Below are 25,694 nucleotides of genomic sequence, written 5' to 3'. Positions count from 1 at the left end.
TCCCTGCACAGTCTCAAGAGCATGGAGGAGATACCAGGAGACCGGCCGTTACACCAGGAGAGCTGGTTGAGAGCCGCAGAAGGGCATCAACCCAACAGACCTGGTATCTGCTCCTTTGTGTGAGGAGGAACAGGAGGAGCACTGCCAGAGCCCTACAAAATGACCTCCAGCAGGCTACTGGTGAGCATGTTTCTGACCACACTGTCAGAAACAGATTCCATGAGGGTGACATGAGGGCCTGTTATCCTCTAGTCAGACCAGTGCTCACAGCCCAGCACCATGCAGCTTGATTGGCATTCACCAGAGAACACCAGACCACCATTGGTGCTCCGTTCTCTTCACATGGGAAAGCAGGTTCACACTGGGCACATGTGACAGGCATGAAAGAGTCTGGAGATGATGTGGTGAATGTTGTGCTGCCTGTAACATCATCCAGCATGAATGGTTTGGTGGTGGGTCAGTTATGGTCTGGGGAAGCATATCCTTGGAGGGTCGCACAGACCTCCATGTCATAGCCAATGGTACCCTGACTGCTGCGAGATACCAGGATGAACTCCTCAGAGACCTTAAGCTGGTGCAGTGGGCCCTGGGTTCCTCCTGGTGCAGGGGGCCCTGGGTAACTCCTGGTGAAGGACAATGCCCAGCCTCATGTGGCCAGAGTGTGTAGGCAGTAGGGATGCTGCGATCCAACTTTTTCACTTTCGATCCGATACCGATACCACAGCCAATACCAGTGCATATTTCTATCTCTCTGTTCTGACCAATAGGTTCACTTTATTTAGTACTTATTTTGTAATGTGGAATAATAGAAAAGGCTTGATCAACTCCTATTACTCAAAATGAGAATAACATACTTCCCGAGATGAGAAGTCCAGTCTTTTTCGCTTTTCAGAAGGAAACCACTCCACTGACATTTTTTTCAACTATCCACGCTGTTTTTCACCTGGTTTTAAGTGCTGGATGGAAAAGCTGGAGCGGATTTGTGGAATGGAGTGCTAGTATCGCAGTGCTAGTATCGCACTTTTCCCCTGCAGTGCAATCCGATCCGATCCATGTTTTTTGGCTGGATCGCAGCATATTTTCGATCCGCGATCCGGATCGCAGCATCCCTAGTAGGCAGTCCCTGGATAACGAAGGCAGTGATACCATTGACTGGCCCTCTCGTTCCTCTGACGTAAATCCAGTCGAGCACCTATGGAACGTTACATATCAGTGCATCTGACGCCGCCAAGTACCGCCACAAACTGTCCCGGAGCTCACGGATACCCTGATCCAGATCTGGGAGATCCCCCAGGACACTAGGGAGTGCATACAGGCACACAGGGGCCATACACGCTACTGAGTCACATTATGAGTTGCCATGATAAAATTCATGCAGCTAGATCCGTCTGTGATTTAAACATTTTACTTTAATTTTCAGTGTGATTTTGAATCCAGCCCTCATTTTGGTTTCCATTTACTGTTTATATAACCCATGTTTAGTTTTATTTTGATATGCTGATATTCACATTAATTATTTTCAGTGTTTTATTTTTCTGCATATTTCCATGTTGTATTGTTCTGATATGTTAGACCTTATAAATTCTGTTACACCCTGTAAACTTTCAACCTATGTTGAAATAATTCTGATGTAGAAGAGGATGTGAAAAATAACCAAATAAAGAAAGAAGTGGCATTAACTTCCTACATTTGAACTAAATGATGAAACCAAATGATTTGCAAATAACTAAGAAATTATGTCTTTGTACTGTGGGTGTCTGTGTTTTATATGCTAATGCCTTTATCACGCCACTTGGAAACGACCCACTGCCAGTAAATGTTATCAAACCTTTCAGGAAAATCAGCAGGCAAATTTGTACCTGAGGATTCATAACATAAAACGTTTCTCAGAATGATGTGAAACAGACGTTCAAAATACATTGTTCAATTTGAACAGACTTTTCAGAATGCTCATGCTAATAATGTAACTTCCTGGTTTTAAACAATGCATCTTTTAGTGCTCATGATACATTTATTTATTTACATGCACCAAAAAAGCATGGGTTTTGTTGTTGATGTGTTTTTTATTTTCTTTTTTTTTTAAAAAAACCTCCAAAATCATAAAATACAAATTTCCTTTTTCTGAAAACCTCTCCTGGACAAAAAGTACAAATTTTGACATGATTAAAACTGTTTGGTGACCATGATGAAGTGGACTGTACAGGCAACAAAGACCTCCATATACACTGACTGTACACAATGCAAATAGAAATGCAAATGAGTACAAAATATGACACGGACTAAAGCAGATGTCAGTCGAGACTCTCCGGCGGGGAGGTATCAGGGTGCAGCTCACAGGCCCATCACAGAGGGAAACACAGCAGCACCTGTTGAAGGAAGGAGAGTGCTTTCAGTCCACTCAGACAGTTTCAGTTTCCTGTAAAGCCTCTACTCCAGTGATACTCAACTTAAAACACTGGGGCCAAATATGGCTCCAAGATAGGGTGCTGGGTGGCCCACCGACCATTTTGTAAGTAACAATGACAAAAAAAAAGATTCACACTTGGATGTTTTTTGGTACTTTAAATGTAAGTAAGGTGCCAGAGTACATAAAAAACCCATGAAAATAGAGCTTGTTTAAAAAAAAAAAAAGTGGTAGGAGGGTATTCCCCGACCCCTTATACAGGCTGAAACCTGAATGTCCTAAATCCTAGGAACACCCCTGGTGACCACCTGACCTGTGACTGGCTCTGGCTGGATTTGCCTCTTGGCAAAGATGAGTGAGAATGGCAAACATCAAAAGGTTGACAACAATTAATTATATATTAGGGCTGCCCCCTAATAGTCGACCAAATGTTAGTCAACCAGAAAGGTCATTAGTTGGCAAAATTTCATTGGTCACTTAGTCGCAAAGCAAACATGAAACTCTATTAGGAGCTGCACCTTGTCAAAATACACCAAAACCTATATGACTGGACCATGTGGGAATTTAACTTGAAAGGACAGACACAGGAAGTGTCCTTGTCAGGTTAATTTCCAGGGCTGGTACCTGCGGTTATTCCACAGGCTAGTTAATAACATGTTGGGCAGGAAATCCAAAGTGTGGGATCATTTTGAGAAGGTGAAGGACGAACCCAAGGTGATATGTAAACTCATCTTCACTGGTCGACTACAAACATGACGTATCATCTGAAACATGGAAGTAGCTACATGCCCATTAGCCCACAGCGTCATTAACAGGCGGCTCACTCAGTGTGTGACGTGCACTTGTAGATAAAATATAGGCCTGTTAATGAAGGTTCATTAGTATGGTTTTGTATTTCTCTGTAATGTAGCACAGTGTAAACAATGTTACTGATACTATTCTTTCTCACACCTTCAACTCAAACCATTGTATTGCCCTGCCCAAAATATATCATTTAATGATTAAATTAATATCATAAACATGCGGGCGACTAGTCAACTAATGGCCCTAAATGACGACAACTGGTCGACGGGGAAAATTCTTAGTTGGGTGCAGCCCTAATATATAAACTGATGAATATTTTTGACTTTTGCCTTTATTTGACGGGACAGATTTAAAAGTAAAAGGGGAGAGGAAGGGGTTGACATGCAGCAAAGGGCTGCAAGCTGAATTTGAACCCAAGGCCAATGCAGCAAGGACAATGTCTTTTTGCATGGGACGCCCGCTCTTACCACTGAGCGCCATGATAATTATTATTAGTGTATGTTTATCAACTGGCCACTGGCCTCCTGTCATTTTGCAAAAGTGGACCCCGGGCAAAGCATGTTGAGTATCCCCGCTCTGCTCTAAACACATGATTACATCATTAGCCTGCATCTAATGCAGCGTTACGTCGTACTTTTTGGGCTACCTTGACCATCTCCTGTGTCCGATTCCGGGACTTTCCAGTCCAGCTGGCGACCTTTTTCGTAAAGTCCCTTCAGGATCTTCCTCACTTCGTCGTTGCCCCCTCCGCGACTCAGCTCCAGGTACTTCCTGTAAAGCTGCAGAGCGGTGCGTGCATCCTCTATACTGTCGTGGGTTTCCCCCTGGATGTTGAGGTCTGGGAGCCGCAAAGAGGAAAAAGGACAGTCAGGAATGACGAGTCACGATGATTCTTACAGCTGACTCTCAACTGGGGATCTTGGACGGACAACCAAAAAACATAATGCCTCCTGCCATGGCTGTTGCAGGTGCGTCATTAAAAACAAAATTGATTACAGCCACTTTAACTTACCTAGAAAGTACCAGGCAAGGAATCTCAGAGAAATCATCCTCTTACGGGGTAAATGGAACAGGTAGACAGTGTCGATGACTTGGTCTTTCAGAACCTAAAAACAACAAAGAAACAGTAAAGTCACCTGTGTTTCCCTTACACTGCTTTTAAATGTGCACGCCCACGCACTACACAGTCAACTGTGAACTTTAATTATCCATCTACAAAACAAATCTGACTTCAGGTTGAGAAATGGCGTACCAGTAAATTAATAACCCGAAAGTCTTTCTGCAGACCATGACCAACAAAACGAACTCCAGTGTCGATGAGGAAGCGCAGCTTTAGGTAAGTGGACTTCAGTGTGGTCAGATGCTTTGAAGAAATCTTTGCATCCAGGTCTCCTGGTTTGATGCCGGAATACTGTGTCAGATAGTCGACGACCTGGAAGAACAAACATTCAGAAAGGGTAAAGCATGAGCAGCAGTTTCACAGGATTAAGTTTGAAAAAGCACCATTGTTCTTCAAGGTTAGGGGCCGTGTCCGTCAAAGTATTTTATCTGAGGCAGCATTTTTTAATGCTTTGCAATTGGAGCAACGCGTCTTTACCAGGTCTGAAATTAACATCCGCCAAGCGCCAAATGCAGGTAGATTTTCCATTTGGCGAGTAAATCTTGAAAGGCTATCCGCCACACTGGCAGGTTAAAAATTGTTGTGTAATAAAAAACACTATGCTGCGAGTCTCTGCTGCATTTTGGTATCATTTAGGGGCCCACTGCTCTGCTGCTCCTGTGCTGTCTGTGTCAGGCACAGTCACACACACACACACACACACACACACACACACAGACTTCCATGCGTCTAAATGGTGCCGTGAAACTAACCATCTCAAGCACTCAGCTTTGCGGCACTGTTTACCGCACAGGACACCAGCTGATGTGCTAAAAAATCACTTGCCACAATTCTAGCAGTGCGCCTATACTTATAAATGTAATGAAATCATAACACAGGGAGCCCATAGTCTGAACCAAGACAGTGAGCTCTTAATTGCCTCCCATGCTGTCACTCCACTTTTTCTTTCACAATAAAAGCCCTACACTGCATCGCTGCTTACCAGGGTTTGAAATGAACTTTTTTTGTTTACCTGCCACTGCGACTGGTGGATATTAAAATCTAGCAGCCACTCAATGGATCACAATTGTTTTCAGCTGGCAAGTGAAGCAAATCAAGCAGCCGTTTGCATATTTTACCAGTATCTGACTGGGCGCTGATGCCAATTTCCAACCCTGCTGCTTACCAGAGGGAACTTAAGTACATGCTGAGGCTGTAGTGATGTTGTTCCATATTGTAAAATAATTTTGCTTACAATACTTTATCTCATTGAAAATATACTGAAACAAATGAAACAAACAGAAAATTTATTATTTTGGCTTATAAGAAAATATACTTGGCTGGTGGATTTTTTTCATCTACCAGTCACCTTGGCTTTAGTCAAAAAGTTAATTTCTGGTCTGTACACAGCGCTACAAACACCTGCAGCATGATGAAACGCTGAGTGTAAATTCTGTGCTGAGCACTGCAAGTTGGGCGTTATTTTTCTAAGCGCATAGAGTTAAAAAATGTTCAACTTTGGGTAAAAACATTGCGCTCGTCACCGTCACTTCAGAAGTTCAGTCCCAGTAGAGGAAAGCAAGTACTCAACCTTGTACTAACATGTTTATTTCTGCAGGTATCCGAATCATAGCAACCACACGCTACCAAAGCGTCTCAGCTGAAAAAGCGTTCTCTTATGCTCCCAGTTGGGTGTTTCTTTACGAGCACCTGGCATTTTCAGCTGCGAAAAGAAAAACCCACTTTGGTGGACACAGGGCTTTAATGTTTGACTTTGCAGCTTTCATCATAAATAATGACTAAAGATTTTTCAGTCAAGTCAGCAGAAGGTATCCAGCCTAACTGGACAAACAAGGGACAAGTGATCAATGATAATGATCTGAGTACAATAAAAGATCAGGATGTGTGTCTGCGATGCTCACTGCTTCTGCATCACTAACTGAACACAGATCAACCTCTCTGCTCATTTGTCCTGTATGTGTATGAGTGTATTATCAGCACTGACACAGTGTTTAATGACAGCAAAGGCAACATGATGGAGGACATGACGAGAAACAGTGTCATTGCTGTGTAATAGTTTAGTCGAGTGTATCCTGTTTCCTCAACATTTAATACTTCCTTTAAAGGTAATGTCAATGATGTATTTTTTGCTCCCACCTGCTCCTGAGTCGAGATGTAGTCATCGATGAAGGGCACCCCCTCGTTGGGCCCCTGACCCCTCACACAGGTGATCCTGGCCACAGACATCTGACTGGGCTTGATGGTTGACTTGGTGCCGTCACTGCGAAGCTCTGCCTCTTCCTGCAATCACACAGTCATGATGGACAATTAAAAAATGATCAAAATGAAATGAAAATCGACTGAGCAGAACCACAGATATCACTTTTTTATTCCGTGCATTCCACGCTGAGTAAAGGACAAGTAAGCTCACATCTTCACAAAGTAGCTTCTAGAAGTCTGAATATGTTTGTGCCTGCTGAACAACAGGAAGCAGCATCTTCTAACAGAGTTCAAGTCAGCAAAACCTGTTTCAAAACTACAATCTGGATTACAGGAGAAATCTGATTTCTTGTGTGCATGTAAACATCCTGTGAGACAGACTGAGGCAAACAGACAGTGTCATAACAATCCACACTCACCTGGTTGAGTGTGACAAACTCAGCATCCAGCCCCACCAAGTCACCGGCCTGTGGCATCTCGCTGACCATGAGGGGGATGAAAGTGGCGTGACTTTTCCTCTGCTTCCGAGCCAACGAGGCCTCTGTCAGCAGCACGCTGGCATCTATGGGATTTTTAACTGAGACAAGCAGCAAAGTATGAGCAGGTACATAAATACAAACCTACAATTAAAGTCTCCAGATTAAACGTCCTTAAACTTACTGCGGAGGTCGTATTTGGTATGGTAGTTCCTCTTGGCGTAATACAGAATGCCTGGCACTTTCCAGCTCACATCAAACTGAGCAGCTTCAGTCTTTAACAAACAACACATAATATTCTTATGTCTACAAACATGGTATTTAATTATGCACATTTTCAGGTTCATACTTGTATTTAAGGTTTCTCCTAGAACACGTTTACTTGCTTCAATTGTCCAGTAATCACTTTACTGTGCTCACACTGTCTGTGCTGGAACACCTGTATTCACTCTCTGTCCCTCCTGATACACCCCTGCCAAAAAGCCAAGGCGGATTGGTCAGCGTTTCCACATCTTCTGTATCTAGGAGCACCATCCTTGCTGCTGGGGAATGGCTGAAGCAGTAAATAGTGGCACTTTCTATCATGAAAAATCACCAAAGTCTCTGAACTCAACTTGCAACCAAGATTACCGGTTTTCCTGACATTAGCTTATAGCTACATGTAGCAGTGTACTTGCATCTGGGGTGTGGCTGTGTACAGCTTCACTTTCTCCCATTGAAAATCACCAAGGAGGCTGCTAAACACAACCACACGTGTTCCAGCAGGAAAACGGTTTCAAATTGGGGAGAAATTAACAACATTGGCAGCCACGATTACACGCTTCTCTGATGTTAGCATGTAGCTACATGTAGCAGTGTACAATGTAAACATCTGCAGTAGCATGCCTGGAACAGACAACCATACATACGAAATCTGTCACAAGACAAAACAGGAAACAGGGTATTCAGACTGAAGCCTGAGGTTTTGCTCACATGGATTACTATTACATACGTTTACCTCATTATTTGAAAGCCAAGTTTGATATGAACATCTGACATTGGAACTTAATATATATTGCAGAAAATAAGAAAAAGCACAAAACGTCCTCTTTAAATACGGTCAAATACTTACCTTATCAATTGGCTCGATTAAGAAATCATTGAAGAGGTACCACTGCTGATGTGTGACTCCCTGAAACAAACATTTTAAATGTCAGTTTTCAAACACAGAGTATAAAACATTAACTACACTTTGTATGAGCACTGCAGAAGGAAGTCTCTCTCTCTCTCAGACCATATTTCTATTCTAAGCTGCACTCACCTCTTTCCTTTGATGGTAGGTCTCTCCCACTTTGATGTGTGCAACCAAGTTTCCACCTGTGCGAGCATCCAGGATGTGGGGCACCGTGACCACCAAATCATAGAGGGAAACACCTTCCGCCTCTTCAGCAGCACTTAACTGATAAGAGACGATATAAAGACTCATTAGTTTTATGTAAATCTTGACACACAGGCCAAAATAAAGAATCAAAATCAGCGTTTTAATCCAGAAATCAGTTGAAAATGTTCCTCCCTCACCTCCTCTCCTTCAGACAAGCTGTTGATCTCTAGTCCCTGACTTTTGCTGATGGACATCTTGAGAGTGAGAGGGATCCAGACGTGTCGCAGGTCCTCCGCCCGCGTGTCAAAGGTGAAGCCCTCCATGTTGCATATGTCCTCCCCACTACAAAGATATACAGTAAAGTGGTGTTGAGACACATTCAACTGATGCAAATTATGTAATCTGTGGAGTTGAAACAAGTTAGTTGAAAGACGGAAAATTAATCATGAACTAAATTGATTATGTGGTAAGTGTTTAAATCAATTTTTGCCAAGCGTGACAGTTCTAGAATATTAAAGGAATACTTCACCCCCCAAACAATCATTTCTATATCAATTACTGACCCGATGTTACACTGAATTTGTGAAAAATATAAATATGCATACACATGCCATGAACAAAGAATCCAAAAACTGAGAATACTTCTGATGAATTAAATTCATAGGGGTCCATGTTTAACAACAGCAAAACTATATCAAAGCATAAATTTGCAAATTCTCGCAATTACACAACTCATGCAGTATACCCAAGTCTCATTTTCCAGTGGTATGCTCAGCACTTCCCAAACAGACAGTTGTTCCTGAAGGGGAACTCAACAGCGACAAATCTTATCTATGCTCTCTTCAAAGCCAAACTCCACGGACAAAAACAGTTATTTCACCTCGCTGAACATGGAAGCTGCTGGTCCACCACCTCGATCTGTAGTTTTTTTCTGTTACTGAGTGGCTTTGGTAAATCTGAACTTACTCTAGGTAAGGTACCTAAGTGCAGTTTGTTTGGGCAGGTGTGAACACAGCAATCACACTCAGGTGCGCACCAAAACAACCAGACCGAGACCTTCTTGAAGAGGTGGTCTCAGTCCGGTTACAAACGAACTCTAGTGCGGTTCATTTGTGGTGAGAATGTGTTCCGACCTGGATCTGAAACAACTGCAGTCACATGACACATTGTTTGGGTTAAACATGAGCATGTTACAGTCCTGGAGGATTATTAATGTGCACCTCCTCCTGTACTGCTTTAATATGCACATTCAGCACATCCAATGCATCAAAACATTGTTTTCTAGTTGGAGCCGCGCCTCGTTTTCAAACTGTATGGTTTGACTAAAATGAACAATGACAGCAATATAGTCCACGATGAGCAGCACTAAAATCAACCTGTGTAGTTGTCCCTCCATTGTGACATTAGAAAGTGTCACATTTATCTTGCCAGTGTACTCTTCTTCAACGTTTGCTTTACTTCCTGGATTTTTCCCACATGGAAATTCTGACCAATCAAGAGCAGCTTTCTCGCACAAGACATTTTATCTGGTCCGCTTGTAAATGCTGCTGTGAGAACACGAACCAACTCTAGGCAAGTATACAACTTTGTGACAAAATTAGTCCCTGATTCAGACCAAAGAAAGACAACTCTAGGTCTGAAAGCACCCTAAGGCAGTGGTGGACCAGCAGCCCATGTTTAGAGAGGATAAAATGACTGTAAACAAACAAACGATATTGGAAAAGTGGAGAGTTGCAACAATGCAACTCTATATATTTGATATTAAAAGGGGTTCTTACTCCAAGCACCACTCAGTGGGCATGGGCGGGGGTTCTTTAGGTTTTGCAGGCTCCATTGCTTCCTTCTGCATGGCCTTATTGAAAGCATACTGTGAAGAAAACCCCAAATCAGTTTATGTAACTAACAACAGGCAGGTCATGAAATATTCTTCAAAGTGTGTTTGAAAACTTCCAGGAGGGAAATAAAAGCAAAATGATTAATTTACCTCTGCCTGGACTTTCCAGAACTCGGCCTCTTTAGCGCTGTTCACCTCACAGTTTATGACCAAAACATCTGGGAGACAGCGGATGTTGCGTGTCTGCACCTAAAGAGCCACACAGATAGTTTCACAGAGTGGAATCAGACTACTTATGTATGTGTGTGTGTGTGTGTGTGTGTGTGTGTGTGAGAATATGAGCTGCTGATGTGTGTGAATGGGAGCTGTAACTCACTGTGGGCTGATACTTCTCACAGTTTTCACACCATGCCTGAGTGCTCTGCTCCAGACAGATGCTTTTCTTCAAGATTTCAGCAAAGTCATATTCCTTAATTATCTTTTCTGATGAGTCAAAGTGAAATGAGGATGTTATCAATGAATACATTAACTACTTCAGTCTTTTATCTGCCACGGTTTATCCAAACATTTGTCTCTCAGAGCTTTGGTACTTGACAGACACTCCATGCACAGCAGTGTGAACTTTAAACTCACCTTGAGAGTTCTGTTCAGGGTAATGCATGGTGAAGAGCAGCGTGAGAGAGGAGCGCACCGTCTCCTTGCCACAGCGACACAAACTGCTGTTCTCAACTTCAGTTCCAAACAGTTTTCCGATGGCAGACTCACCAGAGGAACCCAGAGAACTGTATCAAACATAAGCACAACACAAACAAAGAAGTGCTTAATATCTTCCCTAAACCAGTGTTGCCAACTTGACTACCTTCTCATTCGATTTTGTGACTTTTCAGACTCTCTTAGTGATTTTATTTTCAAAAAGCAACCAGCAACAAATTTGATGATTTATTCATACCAACAGGAAAAAGGCGAGAAATACATTGTTCATTCTCGTGAATGGTGCTCTGAGTAATCGCAGTCCAAGGCTCCTCTACCACAGCGCCCCCCCCTCCTCCTGCAACATGCAGTAGTCATCAATGACCAGTGTCATCAAACATCGGTCCATAACCTTACTTTAATTTTGGAAGTCTGTGTCACCATCAGATAGCGGTAGGCAGATGACAAGCAGCCAAGAGGAATGATGATGAATATGTACTAAGGGATAAATCAGCACTGTGGAAATATTTTGGATTTTGGTGAAAATCGGCTGAAATTCAGCTGCGTTCTTCTGTCGTGAGATGCAGTGACTTAAACCAATGGTTAGTAAGAAAAATAATAACGTTACATGTAATTTATGCAACGTAAACATACTTAAACCCCTACTACTTTCAATGGAAAAGATTTGTCAACACTGCCCTACTCTTTCTACAAAGATTCATCCCTCCAGACCCTGGAGACGACATGTCAAATGCTGGTTTTATGTCTGTTGGCTGCTCTGACCTGCTGCTGGCTCCTCTGTACGCCTGCGGGCCCTCCTGCTCCTGTGTCTCCTGGTGGAGCTGAGTGAGGATGAAGCGGTTCCAGCTCTGGATCAAGCGGCCGAGTCTGGCCTTTCCTGTTTGTTCATCTGAGTCGGCGAGGATCAGACCGAGCGCTGAGGCTTCAGGGATGGTGCGAAATGCTCGCAGGAAGTTACTGGCCTTGAAAAGAGGAGATAGGAGAGGTTGGATTAGGAAATCTACATGGAAGGCAATGTGTAGTTGCAACTGAGCATGGGACCATATGAAAATTTCATGTCATGATGATTCTGGCCAAAATAATTGTGATTCAAATATGCTTAAAACTCTTCAAATGACATTAAAACATACTGGAATCACTTTACCTTACATTCATTTTGTTATGAATCAAATATTTTACTGCATCACAGATAGGACAGACATCCATGTTTAGTAAGCATTCTTTTTAGTGAAAAACAAACATTCAAACAGTGTATTTCAAATGTCATCCTATCTTTAAATATGAAATATGCCAATGCTTGATTAATCTCTTTTATTGTTGGTTGCCCAGAAGTCTCCTTGGATGCCACTTTACACAATATTCACTTTTATTCAAATGATGCAAATTCATCATGATCAATTTCTTGTGTTTTTTATGGCAACCTGTTATAAAATTAGATATTATCCCATCCTTAACTCCAACACAATGTGGACCAAGAGCCTGAAGTTATTTAGATAAACAAGAACAAATAGCTACCTGACATGGATCTCCACGTGACAAATCCAACATGTGGAAGAGGAAGCCGAGCTCACAGGCCAAGCAAAACTCCTTCTGGCACAAATGATTCTGCACTAGACAGCGGATTGGCTCCAGAAAATATAATACCTAATGTGTCAACAGAGAAACAAGAGAACAATAACACTGCACATGTCAGAGAAAACAACTTTTATATAATCTCTGAAAAACAAATTGTACTGAAAACTGTCCTTGTGTCTTACCTGGATCATGCAGTTGCAGTAGGCATTGGGGATGTGAGGCTCCAGGCCAGCAAACAAGGTTTTGTTGTAATGTTTGAAGTCGAAGTCCTCCAGTCCAAGTTTAGAGTATTTAATTGTGACCTGATGCAGCACAAAATCAAAACTTATTTTCATACACCACAGCAGCAAAATAAAAATAAACTAGCAAAACATAATAAAATAAATCCAACCTTTCTGTACTTTTTGGGCACCATGTAGAGGTGCGGCTCTTCATCACGTCCGATTGGAGACTCAGGAACCTGGTTGTAATTATCATAATCCAGCTCCACGTCTTTAAGTTTGTAAGGAACCTGAAACCAAAACAGAAAATAGATTTCATATCGTTGAAATGTGTGCATGAATGTGAAGCTGGACACAACAAAAAATGTTTGTTTTCCACTTCTGAATATAGTGAAAATGACACTAATGATAATGAAGCTATTAACAACATATGTGTTTTAACTATTCAGTGTTTTGACAGCTTTTACAGCAACACAAGGCTGTTGTAGAGCAGTGTAAGATCTACAGTGTATGTTTCCTGACATGCCTGGTTTCGAGGGCGGGTACGAGGATTTGCTGCATAACCGATGAAGCCAACAGTCTTCATGGTGCGCAGGATTTCAGGGTCCACGGGTGGAGCTCGTCTGTTGGAAAGAACAGTGTTTGTACGTGATAATGGGAGGAGTTGGAGACATATTTTGCAGTAATTGTTGGCTATTGTTCAACAACATCACCAGACAAAGCAAAAGTAAAAGTAAAAGCGAAGCCAAGTCGTGTCTGGTTGGCTTTTGCCTTGCTGTCTGGGTCTTTTGGCACTGTCTCCGCAATTTTCGCAGCTTCCTCTAAGATGTGTGCTGCTTACGGTCTGGCACCTGGTAGCTACCTTGTAGAAAGTCCCCACCTTACCTGCATGCTGTGCTCAGGAAGGTCCCACACAAAGCACAATGAGAAGAAAATCCAAGCACAGAGCAGAGTCTCTGCAGATAAACACACCGTCACACATTTCTAGTCAGTCAAAGGTAATGTGTGAGAGAAGTTCTATCAGTCTATACATTGAGTTTTAGGAACACCTTGCATTGTAAACCTTAAAGAGAATGGGAAGTGCTAGCCAAATGCTGTAAGTGAAACTCAGTTGCTAGTTTATTAGGTACACCCAGCTTAAACATATGCCGTTTAATACAACAGCCATGCCGCCTTTACTGATACTGAGAGGTGTTTGTAATGTTTTGTCTGTCCATTCACATTAATGAGGGGAACCCCATATTAGAAAACCCTCTGGATGCAATGAAATTCAACAGCACCACAAACTACAGCCTGCAAATGACCAAAAAGTTGAAGCAACAGCTATCTACAATGGTTTCAGCCTAAACTGAGACTTACAGCCTTCATGAAGGGAGGATTTATTGCAGGACTGTGGTACATTATAAACTGGCAAACCTATGGAGACTCTCAAAAACTGCTAAGCATCATCTGATTGTGTTAGACAGCACAATCAAATAAGGAGATACTTTTTAGATCATTTGCTATGTTAGGAGCAGTCGACATTCATATTTGGGCCAAATTGGCCAAGAGAATTCAAGAGAATTAGCCAACAGTGAGTGCAGTAAAGAGAAATAAAAACATTTCTCACTGGGCCTAAAATATTTTAACGGTGTGCAGTGAGAATATGAATCCCATTTTATTGTTTTGGTTTCATTATGTGAAATCACATCATCAGTTTAAAGATAAAGCAGCTGATATTCTTTATTTCTGCTATTGTCATCAAATTTCATGGAAAGACCAAAACCCACAATGCATTCATTAGTCCCTAAATACTTTCCAACTTCCCTATCTTGTCTGTGGCACAGAGTCCCAAGCCTACTGCTTCCTACTGAAGACGTAAAAGCGTTCAAACTGGGGCACAAACATATGGTTTCATTTTTAACAAGGACTTAATCATTTCCTAAAAACAGCTGTGAGTAAATAGTGTATTTGCTGGGAACAATTTTCAGCTGCAGATTTGTGGTACTGATGAGTATTTCCAGCAGTAGGAAGGTGCATGTTGGGTGGACTCAAAATAAACTACAGTGTCCATGTTCATCATACTGAAGGAACATATCAAACAGTGCAACAGTGTGGCTCACTGACGTGTAATTAAAAGTTCTTGTGGGTCTCATTCGCCAATATCTTCCTAATTTTTTCTTTAACTAGCTCTAAAGAAAGGTTCTAAGAAAATTCTGTCAGATTTATGACCTGTTCTTAAACCTCAGAATTGTTTGCACCTGTGTTCTTATAATGACAAATCCCATTGTTATCTTAAGTTGAAAGCGTGTGCCAGTTGATCCGAAAGAGCATAGATGCCCCGTAAATAGAGGTAGTAGAAGAAAAAGAAATCCAAAGAACAGGAAGCAAAAGAGGAAGAGGTGAGAGTTTTAAGTCATTTATGGTCAAATTAAAGTTGAAAGACGGCCGAACACCAGATTTTAAACTTAAAAAAAGCTCCCAACAGTTCGTAAGTGGAGGTGCTTCTACACGAAGTGAACACCAAATGAGCTGTCATATTTAGTAGCGTCAGAATAGGATATAAGAAAAAAAATATGCATTAATCAACCACCCCAAAGTTCAGCAACCGCTAACTTTATATATTATAATAGCACAATTGTCAGGACCAGAGACGAGTGACGCTGTGCTCTCCAAGGTGTGTGTGTGTGTTTAAGAGAGAGAAAGAGTGACAGAAAGGGGACAGAAGGTGGACTATTTCACACAATGCTTCTTTAAGTTATTAACAACTTAGGCAGATCGCATCCCTTTATATTTTCTAACATGATCAATCACCTATTAACAGATGTCATGATTAGAGGCTGACATTTTTTCGGGAGTCCCACGGTTCACGTGATTCCCGTGGGATTCCCACGGGATGGGAATCAGTTTCACTATTCTTCACGTGATTGGGACGGGATGGGAAAAAAGTCAACGGGAGCGGGCGGGACTGGGAATCATAATTAGGCCTGTCGCGATATGCGAGTCTCTCTCCACCAAAGAGACTGGACGACAAGAGCGTTCACTTCCATGCACCGTCTGGCAGCCAGGTGAGTTGGTTCAAAGCTCTTGTCATCGAGTGTCTTTGTCTCTGTGGGGAAGGCGGGGCTATGGGCTACACACACACACACACACACACACACACACACACACACACACACACACAGTGCGATCTTGTGAGGGGGAGACGAGGCGGAGAAGAAAACAGAGAGTTGACCTAAGAGAAAGACATAGAACTTGTTCCTAAACCAAATGCCACGGCCCCTGTGTGGGAATGTTTTGGATTTAAACCAAATGACAGAGGGCAGCCCAGTAATTTGGACGAGCCGGTGTACCGGGGTTGTTCTAAAACCATCTCAACAAAAAGAGCGAATACGACCAACTTAACTGCACACCTGCTACAACAGTAACATGCTGCTCTAACACTGATGCTTCACTATTAATAATCTAATGATGCCATATATAATAATATCAGTCAGAGGAACCAAACACTACTTCTACTGTAATACTTTAACTACATTTTCCCTCTCAGAACTGGTTCTTATGAGGTGTTGTCTGACCACATCAGAAATCAAATGTGTTTGTCATTCTGAACAGCTTCAAGGTGGAGTGAATGCTAAAATAATTAGGCAATAAACATCAAAACACAACATTAGATGTCATATTTGGGTTTATATTCAACTAAGGTAGGCATTGTGTGATCCATGTACTATAGATAGATATATATATATATATTTTTTTTTTTTTTTACTGTAACTGAAACACAACACGGGAGTGGGATGGGACAGGAGTCATTCTTGTGGGATTGGGACGGGATGGGACTGAAAATTCACTCCCGTGTTGTCACCCTCTAGTCATGATCCGACGTGAACTAAAATGTTAGTGTAGTGTTTATTTTCAAAGACCATAAGGTTTTGTAAAAAATGATCATTGTACTGTAAGAAACACAAGGATAAAAACTATTAGCGAACATGTGAGCAACTGACCCTCTAATTTTAATGTTCTGTCAGTTTGAATCTAATTATAAATCTTGATATTTTCATTAGTTATAATGGGTTGATGGTGACACACCCCATACATTATGCGGGACATTACACAGACTATCATGCCTGCTTTTAAAAAGAAGGCTGGAAACTGGCACAAACCTGACCCCGTTTAAGCCTGATGGAATTCTGAGAAATTACAGCCTGGTTGGCCTGAACCCTGCAGGTCAGGTCAGGCCTAATCAGATTGGAGAAGAGAATCAAAGCTCTAAATACAATAGCCATTTTCCACATCAGCACTTGAATGTGCGAAAGTGTGCTCTTGTGTCTGCGTACTAGATTCTGTTCTTCCTCTAAAGAACAGTTGAATGAGAATGAGGTGAGGTGAAAGAGGCCCAATAATCTCTGGACACAAAGACAATACTTGTTAGTGTTGATGCTTGCAAGTAGTGTTGCACAGTATACCGGTACTAAAATAGTACCGCGGTACTAGAGTATTCCAAACGGTACTATACTGCATTTGGAAAATACCGGTACTTTGAAATTGATTCAATTCATTAATTTAGTTAATTTATTTTACTCATTTATGCACACAAACGCCTTTCTTGTTCCTATTGGAGCACAGATTGCACAAGTGGTGTGTAAGACAACACCTGTATCAACATTTGCAGCTGGCACATGTGAAAAAAGACAAGAGAAAGTCTGCCTCGCAAAGGGAGACAACACGAGACAACACAAACTTGGTGGAACATTTGAGTTACGAAAACCGTGACGTCTGCACCGAGGTACTTACCGAACCATGATTTTTTTTGGTACCGTTACACCCCTACTATTTATTGTTCTAAAGGTTTGTATCCAAAAGGACTTTTCCTTAGGAAAAGTACCGAAGAGTATCGAAAAGTATCGAAATTCATATTGCTATTGGTACCGAAACAAAGATTTTGGTATCGTGACAACACTACTTGCAAGTACATTTTTGCATTAGTTCTTGTGAGGTTGTTACCTTGGGCTGGGTGTAGCCAGAGTAGCAGGCCAGTCCGACAGCAGTTGCTCCGTACTGGTGAGTGGCATGGGGATGAGCGAGAGGGGCAGCAGGTCGTGGTTCCAGTCCAGCTGAGGCAGCGTGTCCACAAGACAAGGCAGAGCAAACTCTGTCTCTCTGGAGTAGTCATTAAATGTAACTTCTGGGGCGTCAGACCACAGGTGCACACATCCCCCAGAGTCCCCAAAGGCCAAGGCTTGTTTGCTGGACGATACGTCAAAACTCATGAGCAGCTGGCCGACAGTGTTGACGTGAAAAATGTCCGCCACATTGGCAAGACCAGTGGGCTCACAGAACTGGCACTGACCTGGACAAAGATACAGGAAGTGGGGTATTATTTCAAAGCTGCATGTGCTGGTATTCGGGAACATTTTCACTCAATGACCTGAGTAAGGTGGAAATGTTACTGAATGCTGGTACGTGTAGCTTAGACAATAATTTACAACTATTCAGTCAACACTTCCACTGTAGTCACTTAGGTGTGTAAGTGTGAGGCAACAATATAAATCTTGATGTTATTATGATGAAAAGCATGTGTCACATTCATTGACAAAACTCTCAAATGATACCTGTCTGTGAGATGATCGCCAGACGTGACGTGTAGGTCGGAATGAAGCGCAGGAAGAGGGGGTCCACATGCACCTGAAGTGGCGTTACAGCTCGCATCATACGGAGGTCATACACCATGAGGAAACGGTCACAGGCCAACCCATTCAGTCCTCGGCTGGAGAAGCCGCACGCAGCCAGAAGGTTTCCATGAACGTCAAAATCTGAGAGGCTGCCAGAGAACGCATCAAACTCGTGCTCTGTCTTGAAAGTGCGCAAGTCCCGAAGAGTTATCTGTTGTTTAAACAGAGGGTGAAGGTGAGTGTTGCGTAAACCACAAAAAACATTCTACACAAAGTGATTTCATCAAGTCGTCCTTACCTTGCCAGAAGTGTGCCCACAGAAGAAGAAACGGCCAGTTTGGCGCATTATCGCCACTCCGGGTATCTCAACACTGAACTACAATTACACGTGACAAGAAAGGATACAGTCAATCACTACCTCTGAGGCATATTATTCTTATGTCATGTGTCAGATGATGTCATGTGGTCCTGTGCTGCGTGTATAAATGGTTGTGAGTCCTGATAATCTCTCACCTTTTGAGTTTCTTGCACAGTATTCAAGTCAAGTTCAACAGCATAGTTTTGTAATCCACCCATGAGCAAAGTGTTGTTATCAGTCATGAGGAGACTGTGCATATCAGCTCCTTCCTCCATCCTGAAACACACACAGATATTATCAATAATCATAGATTTGAATCATTAAATTTCATGAAAGAAAAAATAATGTTACAGCTGCAGTTGTCAGCAATCAATCTCAGCACAAGGACATTTGTCCCAGTCAGTACTTTGTAACACTTACGGGTAATCAAACATAACAAGCCCCCCACGAGTGTGGCATTTGAGGTTACACTTGGACAGGAACAGGACGCCTGTTTCCAAACTCTGAATGTGTCGGATGTCATCTGCTGGATGTGCTTGGAAAGAAGAGTGGCGGCCCATTGTAGGTCCAAAGAACGAGGTTACATGGCCCTACACAGGATAATAAAAGTAATTAAGTATTTGGCATTTTCAATATACTGGAAGCAACCTGCATATGTTTCAGAAGCAGTCTATACTCCATCATAATCCAGGCTCTTACTCTGTGGTTTCCCATCCAGAGCATTTCCTCCTGGAGATCAAAATGTGTTGCAGTTACTGGGATGCCAACTTCTGAAACTGCACTGTGGAGCTCTGAAAACATCCCCTCCATGAGGTGCACAGGCTCGGGCACTGTCACTGCCAGGCCCTCTGGGTCAAGCTCCACACCCTGCAGCAAGCTGGGGTTGAGATGGGGGTCCATAGAGGGCTCCATACCCGCCTCCAGAGTCCCGTGTAGGCTGGGTGGGTACTCACCCATCCCAGGGTCGAGACCGTCAAAGTTCATCATGAGTACAGTTAAATCAACCTGCAGAGGAATCACAACTGCTGTCAACAATAAGACCACCACAGCTAATAAATATATCTCAATTTTTAATTTATTTTTATTACATTATGTCTTCAAGCTAACTTTCATGTTGGCATTAGCTTTGCTATCAGTAGCTAACCCCGGAAGCTAACGTTTTAGCTGACTGCGGCTAATTGTTAACAACAGCATGTAAAGCCAAAGTTAAGCATTCATTGGTAAAATGTGAGCAGAAAGTTAAGCTCAAGTTTCATCGGTCACAGCTGCAGTATATCATCTTTTGTATTTGATCAGCTAATTGCGCTTAGCTAATTTAACGCTAGCTAACGTTAGCATTAACCAGACAGACACTATTTTGGCTGCAGTGCACATTGTTTCCGTTTCTGCACCCAAAATATATGTTTTAATGAAGAGTGTGCGTTTCAGAAACACTGAAATGTCACTGAAAGTTTGCACCGACCTCTTCTTATCATGCGATTCACTGCAGAGTCCATGCTGGCGTCATTCACAACAATAACATACACTAAAGACAAATCACTTCCGAGGCACACAGGGTGCGTTCAAGAGCTCCAGTGTTTCTAAGTGTAACTCAGTAGGTTTACTCAAGCGCAGCAGACTATTTAAGAACAATTTTTTGGTACTTTATTTATATTTATAACTATCTGTAATTGTACTGCACTAATGTTCAGAGGGAAGACATTTTTATGATATCTGACAGTATTAGGTGCTGGTTAATTTTCAGTTTAAGATTTTATGATTAAAACGTGAGCAATTTGTAGGATACACTATATATTGTTACAGATAAAAATATAAAGTTGTTAAAATTAACTCCACCCTGACAACATTAAAGTTCTGTTTACATGTACATGTTATTCTTTATACTGTATATACTGAGACATTATATAGATATATATAGATATATATATATATATATATATATATATATTATTACTCCTACAGAGTATGCTAGCTATCTATCTATCTATCTATCTGTCTGTCTGTCTGTCTGTGTATCTATCTACTCTGTACTAAGAAAGCGTTATTGAGTACTTTTATACTGTGGTAAAGATATGAGTACTTCTTCCACCACTGGTGATTTGTTAATTTGAAGAAAAGCAAATTTGTAGAGTCGAAACAATTAATCAGTTAATCGATTAGTTAATCAAAAGATGATTAATCACCAACTATTTGGTATTTAAGTCAGTTTTCAAGCAAAAATATCAAAGATTTTTTAAATCCTATTTATATACCGTATAGGCTTTAGGAAATTGTAACAGTATTGATTGACTGAGAAAATATTTGGGCATGAAACCACCATGAAAGCGTCAAATAAACTGAAATGATAACAGCTTAATGGAGGGGCCCTGTGTCACAGTCTTGTTTTGAAACCTTTGTTATTTAAATTAAAACTGTGCTTACACAGTGCATGTTCTATTCCTTCTAATCAATATCACAAACTAACTTGCACAAAACAAACCTGGGGCAGAGTAGTGTTCCCTATATCATTGGGCAAAACATAAGGAATCTGTCACGTCACCTGCAGCCCATAAGTTAGGAATTACATGCATATTTGATAATTCTGTGCCTCACAGCGTATGTCCATACTTTCTGTGCTAAATCACGTAGGAAAGAAGCAAGCACTCTCAAAATAAATCCACTCAACAGGTGCACGGCCAAAAGCAGCAGAACAAAGAAAAGAAGCCAGCACTCACAAATGTCCTTTTGGTAAATTTAATAAACCAACTTGGGTGGCGTTACCAGAAACACAGACGTTTCAACAGAAAGTCTTCTTCAGTGTGTCAACACAGGACAAGGTGCTCCCTTTGTAGTGAGGCAGGAAGTGAAGGTGAGGAGGTTGAGGTGGTGAATGGACATTTAGCATGTGAACATCTGACTTTAACACAGAAGATCTGAGTTTGATTCTTGTCATCTGCAATAAACATTCACGTTTTTATTAACTGTAACCACAATACCTTCCCTAACCTCAATCAAGTGCTTTTGTTGCCTAACCCTAATCATACCGAGCCTATAGGCAATTTTATCTGACATAGCAATGATTTCTCCCTGTAACCTCAACCATACCTGAGTCGTCATTTGCAGATATTACAGAAAGAGAGAATTTTAAAAGTGTTGGCAGTGGACATAAAGAAGCAGAACTGGGCCAGATACACACAAAAACCATGTGTACACCTTATCCCACACAACTGGTATTCATAGAGGAAGGATGTGTAGTGAGCATGTGTGCACCTTGCGCAATCACCTTGCCAAGTGAGACATGTAGTCCCTCCAGCATGTCCTGGGTCTGCCCCTGGGCCTCCCACCATTAGTGGTACAGATGCTACAAGTATCCACTGCCATTCATAATGACAGCTGCCCTGGCACCTTTTGGAGAACCTCACCAATGTGACACAACCCTCACCCTTTCTTTGCCATATTTCTCACTGACAGATCCAAGGAGTGGTGGAGCAGGTACGTGATGAGGCTCGTGCACGTGCACCCAGAGTCACAGAATCAGGCATATGCATGGCTTTATAAATCTGTTGAAAAGAATGCGTATGCGTATTTCTGTCTTTGTACACACAGTTTTAGTCGTGAATCTATATATGCATCTGGCCCCAGGACTTTGCAGAATTGTCCAACATTGACACTTTAATCTGGTGATAGTGTGAGTCTGCCATGTGCACTGATAGGTAATTAAAGGCAACACAGAGGGCCATGTGAAGGAGGGGTTAATAGGGGCCCACAGCTCAATTTTGCCCCACAACCCCCTACCAGATGAATCCAGCCCTGGGGTCTCATTCATAAAACAGTGCCTAGAATCTAGACTAAAAATTTATGTATGGACAAAAGCCAAAAATGGTGTGGGACAAAAAATATTCTACAATTTCTACAATCAGGCTTCCACCTCTTCATCGGCATCGCCAGTTTCCCATATCCAAAATGTTCATAAGCATGGGTCAAAGTTTCTCCCATCAGGTCATGAATTTTGTGTGGAAAGAGAAGTACGCCTTATTCAGGCCTTGTTTTGTGCGTACGCCACGTTTATAAATGAGCCCCCTCTTAACAGTACAAAAATCACCTATACCTTTGTAGTTACGACAATTGATGCACAGAATTTAAGAGATTTTCCCATAGAAGTAAATGAGCAGCAGCTTGTTGACTGTTCCCAACCTCAAAAACATTTTAAATAAATATATAAATGACAAACAAGTCTGCTTCCTTAATTTGTTTGCTCAAATTGTTTAGTGTGCAAAATGAGTTAGTCACAGGCCACTAAAACATGGGAAAGATTAAGGAAGCTCTAAAATATGTTACGCCTTCCCATCATCATTTCCTTTCTTTGAAAAAAAAAAATTCAGTTGAAGGCAGAGGTTTTTCTCTGGTAGAGAAGAGGGGCAGATCACAGACACAAATGGAAAGTTTGTCCAATCTGTAAGGAGAATTCAGCTCATTATCGCCCTGAAACGTAAAGGTTAATCTCACTTCCTCGACGCCGCCATAGATGTGAAACTTGATTAGGACACATGTAGGTTAATTGGTGTGTCATGCTCCTCTGTCACACACAGTCAGTTGTATTACGGTATGACTTTAAATAATTTGAGATAAGAATATATGAGTTTTTAAAGCAGCCCCATTGATAAAGGGAAAACAGGGAAAATATTAAATTAAAAAGATATGTTACACCAGAATAAATAACCTTGTTTTTAGCCTGACAGCAATTTAAGTTCAACTTTAAATATTGTGATTACAACAGAGAAGCACTGTCTTTGACAGTGTTAGAAAGTAACTGAGTACCTTTACTCAAGTACTGCTCTTTAGTACAGTTTTGACGTACTTTTACTGAGTGTTGAGAACTTTTAAAATCAACAAGTTACAGATTACAAGTTACCCTGTTAGAAATGTAGCTAGTAAGTAATGTAGCTATTTTAATTACTTCTTTAAAGCAATGAAACTAATTGATTACTTTTGATTACTTTTCTTGCAAACGTTTTAAAGTGTGCAATAAAGCTAAAAACAGTGACAAACTTTTATTAAAAGTTATATTTAATATAATGGAGATTATAAATTGTTATATTCTACATGTAAGGCATTTACTGAAAAGAAAATATTTGTTTGTAACCCCTTCTTCATCACCAATATTTTTAATTTAATCATATTTTTCCTCAGTAACTGTAATAGATCACATTTATTTTGTAATTTAATCACGTTACTCCATTACATTTAACTAATTACTCCTCAACACTGTTTGTACTTCACTTGAATATTTCAGATTTTTGATATTTTACACCGCCACTACATTTCAGAGGGAAATATTGCACTGTTTTTTGGAATATGAAGTCATGTGATAGACTTGTATGATATGATGCAGAACTATACCACTAATAAAGTATCTAAAACATTCATATTCAAATACTTTTACATGTTTCCGTCATTAAAAATGTATGTATATGTCATAATACTGTAAAAGTCACTCTGCATGATGTGTATTTCACTTGTTATACTCTTATAATGAAACTTATTGTTATAATAATGTGATATTCCTGCTTAAGGAAACATGAGTACTTCTTCCACTGTGGTCATTTTCTTCTCTTTTTGTCAGTGTTAACCGACAATTACCTAATATGATGTAATGACTGACCTCATCACGCCCAGTCTGCTTGTCTGTGATAATATTGATATGCACTCGTCATGAACTCACCTGAAGGCTGAGGGATGCCCAGAGGAAAACCCTGCTGAGTCACAGGTTCGGTCTGCCGCGCATGAACGACATTTAAAAGGACTCCACGCCACTCAACACTCACACCAGTCCCAGGGACGACCTCATAGCAGGACACACACTGACCGGACACAGCTTACCTAACACAGAAAACAACACCATGGATTTTTGTTTCGCGACTTTTGCTGCTGTTTTGGTGCTCCTAGGGGCTGCATCCTGCGCTCCGACCGGACACCCTCTGCATGATGCATGCGGGGCTGTGCGGAGCAGCTCTCTGGAGCTCAATGACATCGCCAGATCTGTATCAATAAAGGTAGTTTTTATTAATTATTTACTATTTGAAATTATTAATGGAGATTACACCCAAAATAATGTTAACAACTTTTCCATACAGCACCTAGAGAAAAAGTTAGGGAACTCAAATTGTGCTTTATATTACTATAATGCATGTCTGTAACACATATTGAAGTGTTTATTAACAGCAATTTATTAGTAACAAAAAATTTTAAAGTAAGAAGTGTTGACTGGGCAGATTTTACTCACTTGAAACTACCATCTTTCCTAAATCAAATGTACTTATTTAGCTATATTGCCTTTAAATTTTCTCTTTTTCTTATCTTGCATTCACTGCTTAATGTCTTTTATTTAACATAATGTGACACTGTTACTGAGCATGTTTTCTTCAAATTGTTTTTTAGGCACGAAATGGATCCAAAGATGTTCTAAATTTCACCACCGCCCTTGGTTGGATGGAGACGAAAGACATGTGTGACCCCGAGACTCTCAAACAGCAACCTGCGGTGAGCATAAACAATCAAATTAATGTCATTACATGTCTGCTGTGGCAGTGATAGGAGAACTGAATAGGGAAAACTACAAAAGACTTCAATTTACATTATAAAAGAACTGGTTCCTAATTGTCTTTCACTTCCTCTGTCCTCAGACATGTCTTGGCAAGATGTTCAACGTCCTGACCAGCTACATCTCTGCAGTGGAGAGGGTCGCTGGATTTGAAAGCTGCTCCAAATTTGTCAAAGAAGTGGAGCTGCCGATACACAAACTGCACAAAGACATGAGCTCCTGTGTGAAGTCCACAGCAGTGATACATCACCAGAAAGTAAGCTCGGTCGCCTGAATGAATGTTGCAAAAAAAAATAAATAAAAATGTGTGTGCAGCATTTATCAGATAAAACTGGACACAAGTTTACTGTTGTTTTCCGTTTCTACAGGAGTCCAGCACCAATAAAGGGGAGACATGGCCC

At 41.2% G+C, this 25,694-nt stretch overlaps 1 protein-coding gene across 2 annotated transcripts; it reads right to left on the bottom strand.

The window, feature by feature from the left end:
- Nucleotides 1-2,043: 2,043 nt before the first annotated feature.
- Nucleotides 2,044-20,293, bottom strand: pan2 (poly(A) specific ribonuclease subunit PAN2). 2 transcript variants are annotated; one of them, XM_033629786.2, is made up of 26 exons: nt 20,176-20,293; nt 19,413-19,718; nt 19,134-19,303; nt 18,869-18,989; nt 18,654-18,731; nt 18,296-18,566; nt 17,688-18,033; nt 13,231-13,327; nt 12,875-12,994; nt 12,666-12,785; nt 12,424-12,552; nt 11,671-11,870; nt 10,831-10,979; nt 10,574-10,680; nt 10,348-10,446; nt 10,142-10,230; nt 8,561-8,705; nt 8,304-8,441; nt 8,115-8,174; nt 7,188-7,278; nt 6,947-7,104; nt 6,465-6,608; nt 4,461-4,640; nt 4,221-4,314; nt 3,843-4,046; nt 2,044-2,366 (listed from the first exon to the last, which is right to left on the bottom strand). In XM_033629786.2, the coding sequence occupies exons 2-26, from the start codon at nt 19,698-19,700 to the stop codon at nt 2,332-2,334; spliced, it is 3,633 nt and encodes a 1,210-aa protein (XP_033485677.1). In that variant the 5' UTR covers nt 19,701-19,718; nt 20,176-20,293; the 3' UTR covers nt 2,044-2,331. The 2 variants fall into 2 exon arrangements, with proteins under 2 accessions (XP_033485677.1, XP_033485678.1); XM_033629787.2 differs by having other exon boundaries at nt 3,855-4,046.
- Between the last annotated feature and the right edge of the window lie 5,401 nt (nt 20,294-25,694).

Source organism: Epinephelus lanceolatus, chromosome 8, assembly GCF_041903045.1.
Source record: "Epinephelus lanceolatus isolate andai-2023 chromosome 8, ASM4190304v1, whole genome shotgun sequence".
NCBI lineage: Eukaryota > Metazoa > Chordata > Actinopteri > Perciformes > Serranidae > Epinephelus > Epinephelus lanceolatus.
Note: the sequence above shows the minus strand (reverse complement) of the source record. Positions and strands in the feature narration are given on the sequence as shown.

What these genes read in the sequence shown, in the direction of transcription:
- pan2 (XM_033629786.2), bottom strand. Translation starts at nt 19,700, where the DNA reads ATGATGAACTTTGACGGTCTCGACCCTGGGATGGGTGAGTACCCACCC. An exon ending in CCCTGAACAGAACTCTCAAG is followed by an intron (nt 10,681 to 10,830) that starts GTGAGTTTAAAG and finishes TTGACTCATCAG; the next exon opens with AAAAGATAATTAAGGAATAT. An exon ending in GCTTGTCTGAAGGAGAGGAG is followed by an intron (nt 8,442 to 8,560) that starts GTGAGGGAGGAA and finishes GTCTCTTATCAG; the next exon opens with TTAAGTGCTGCTGAAGAGGC.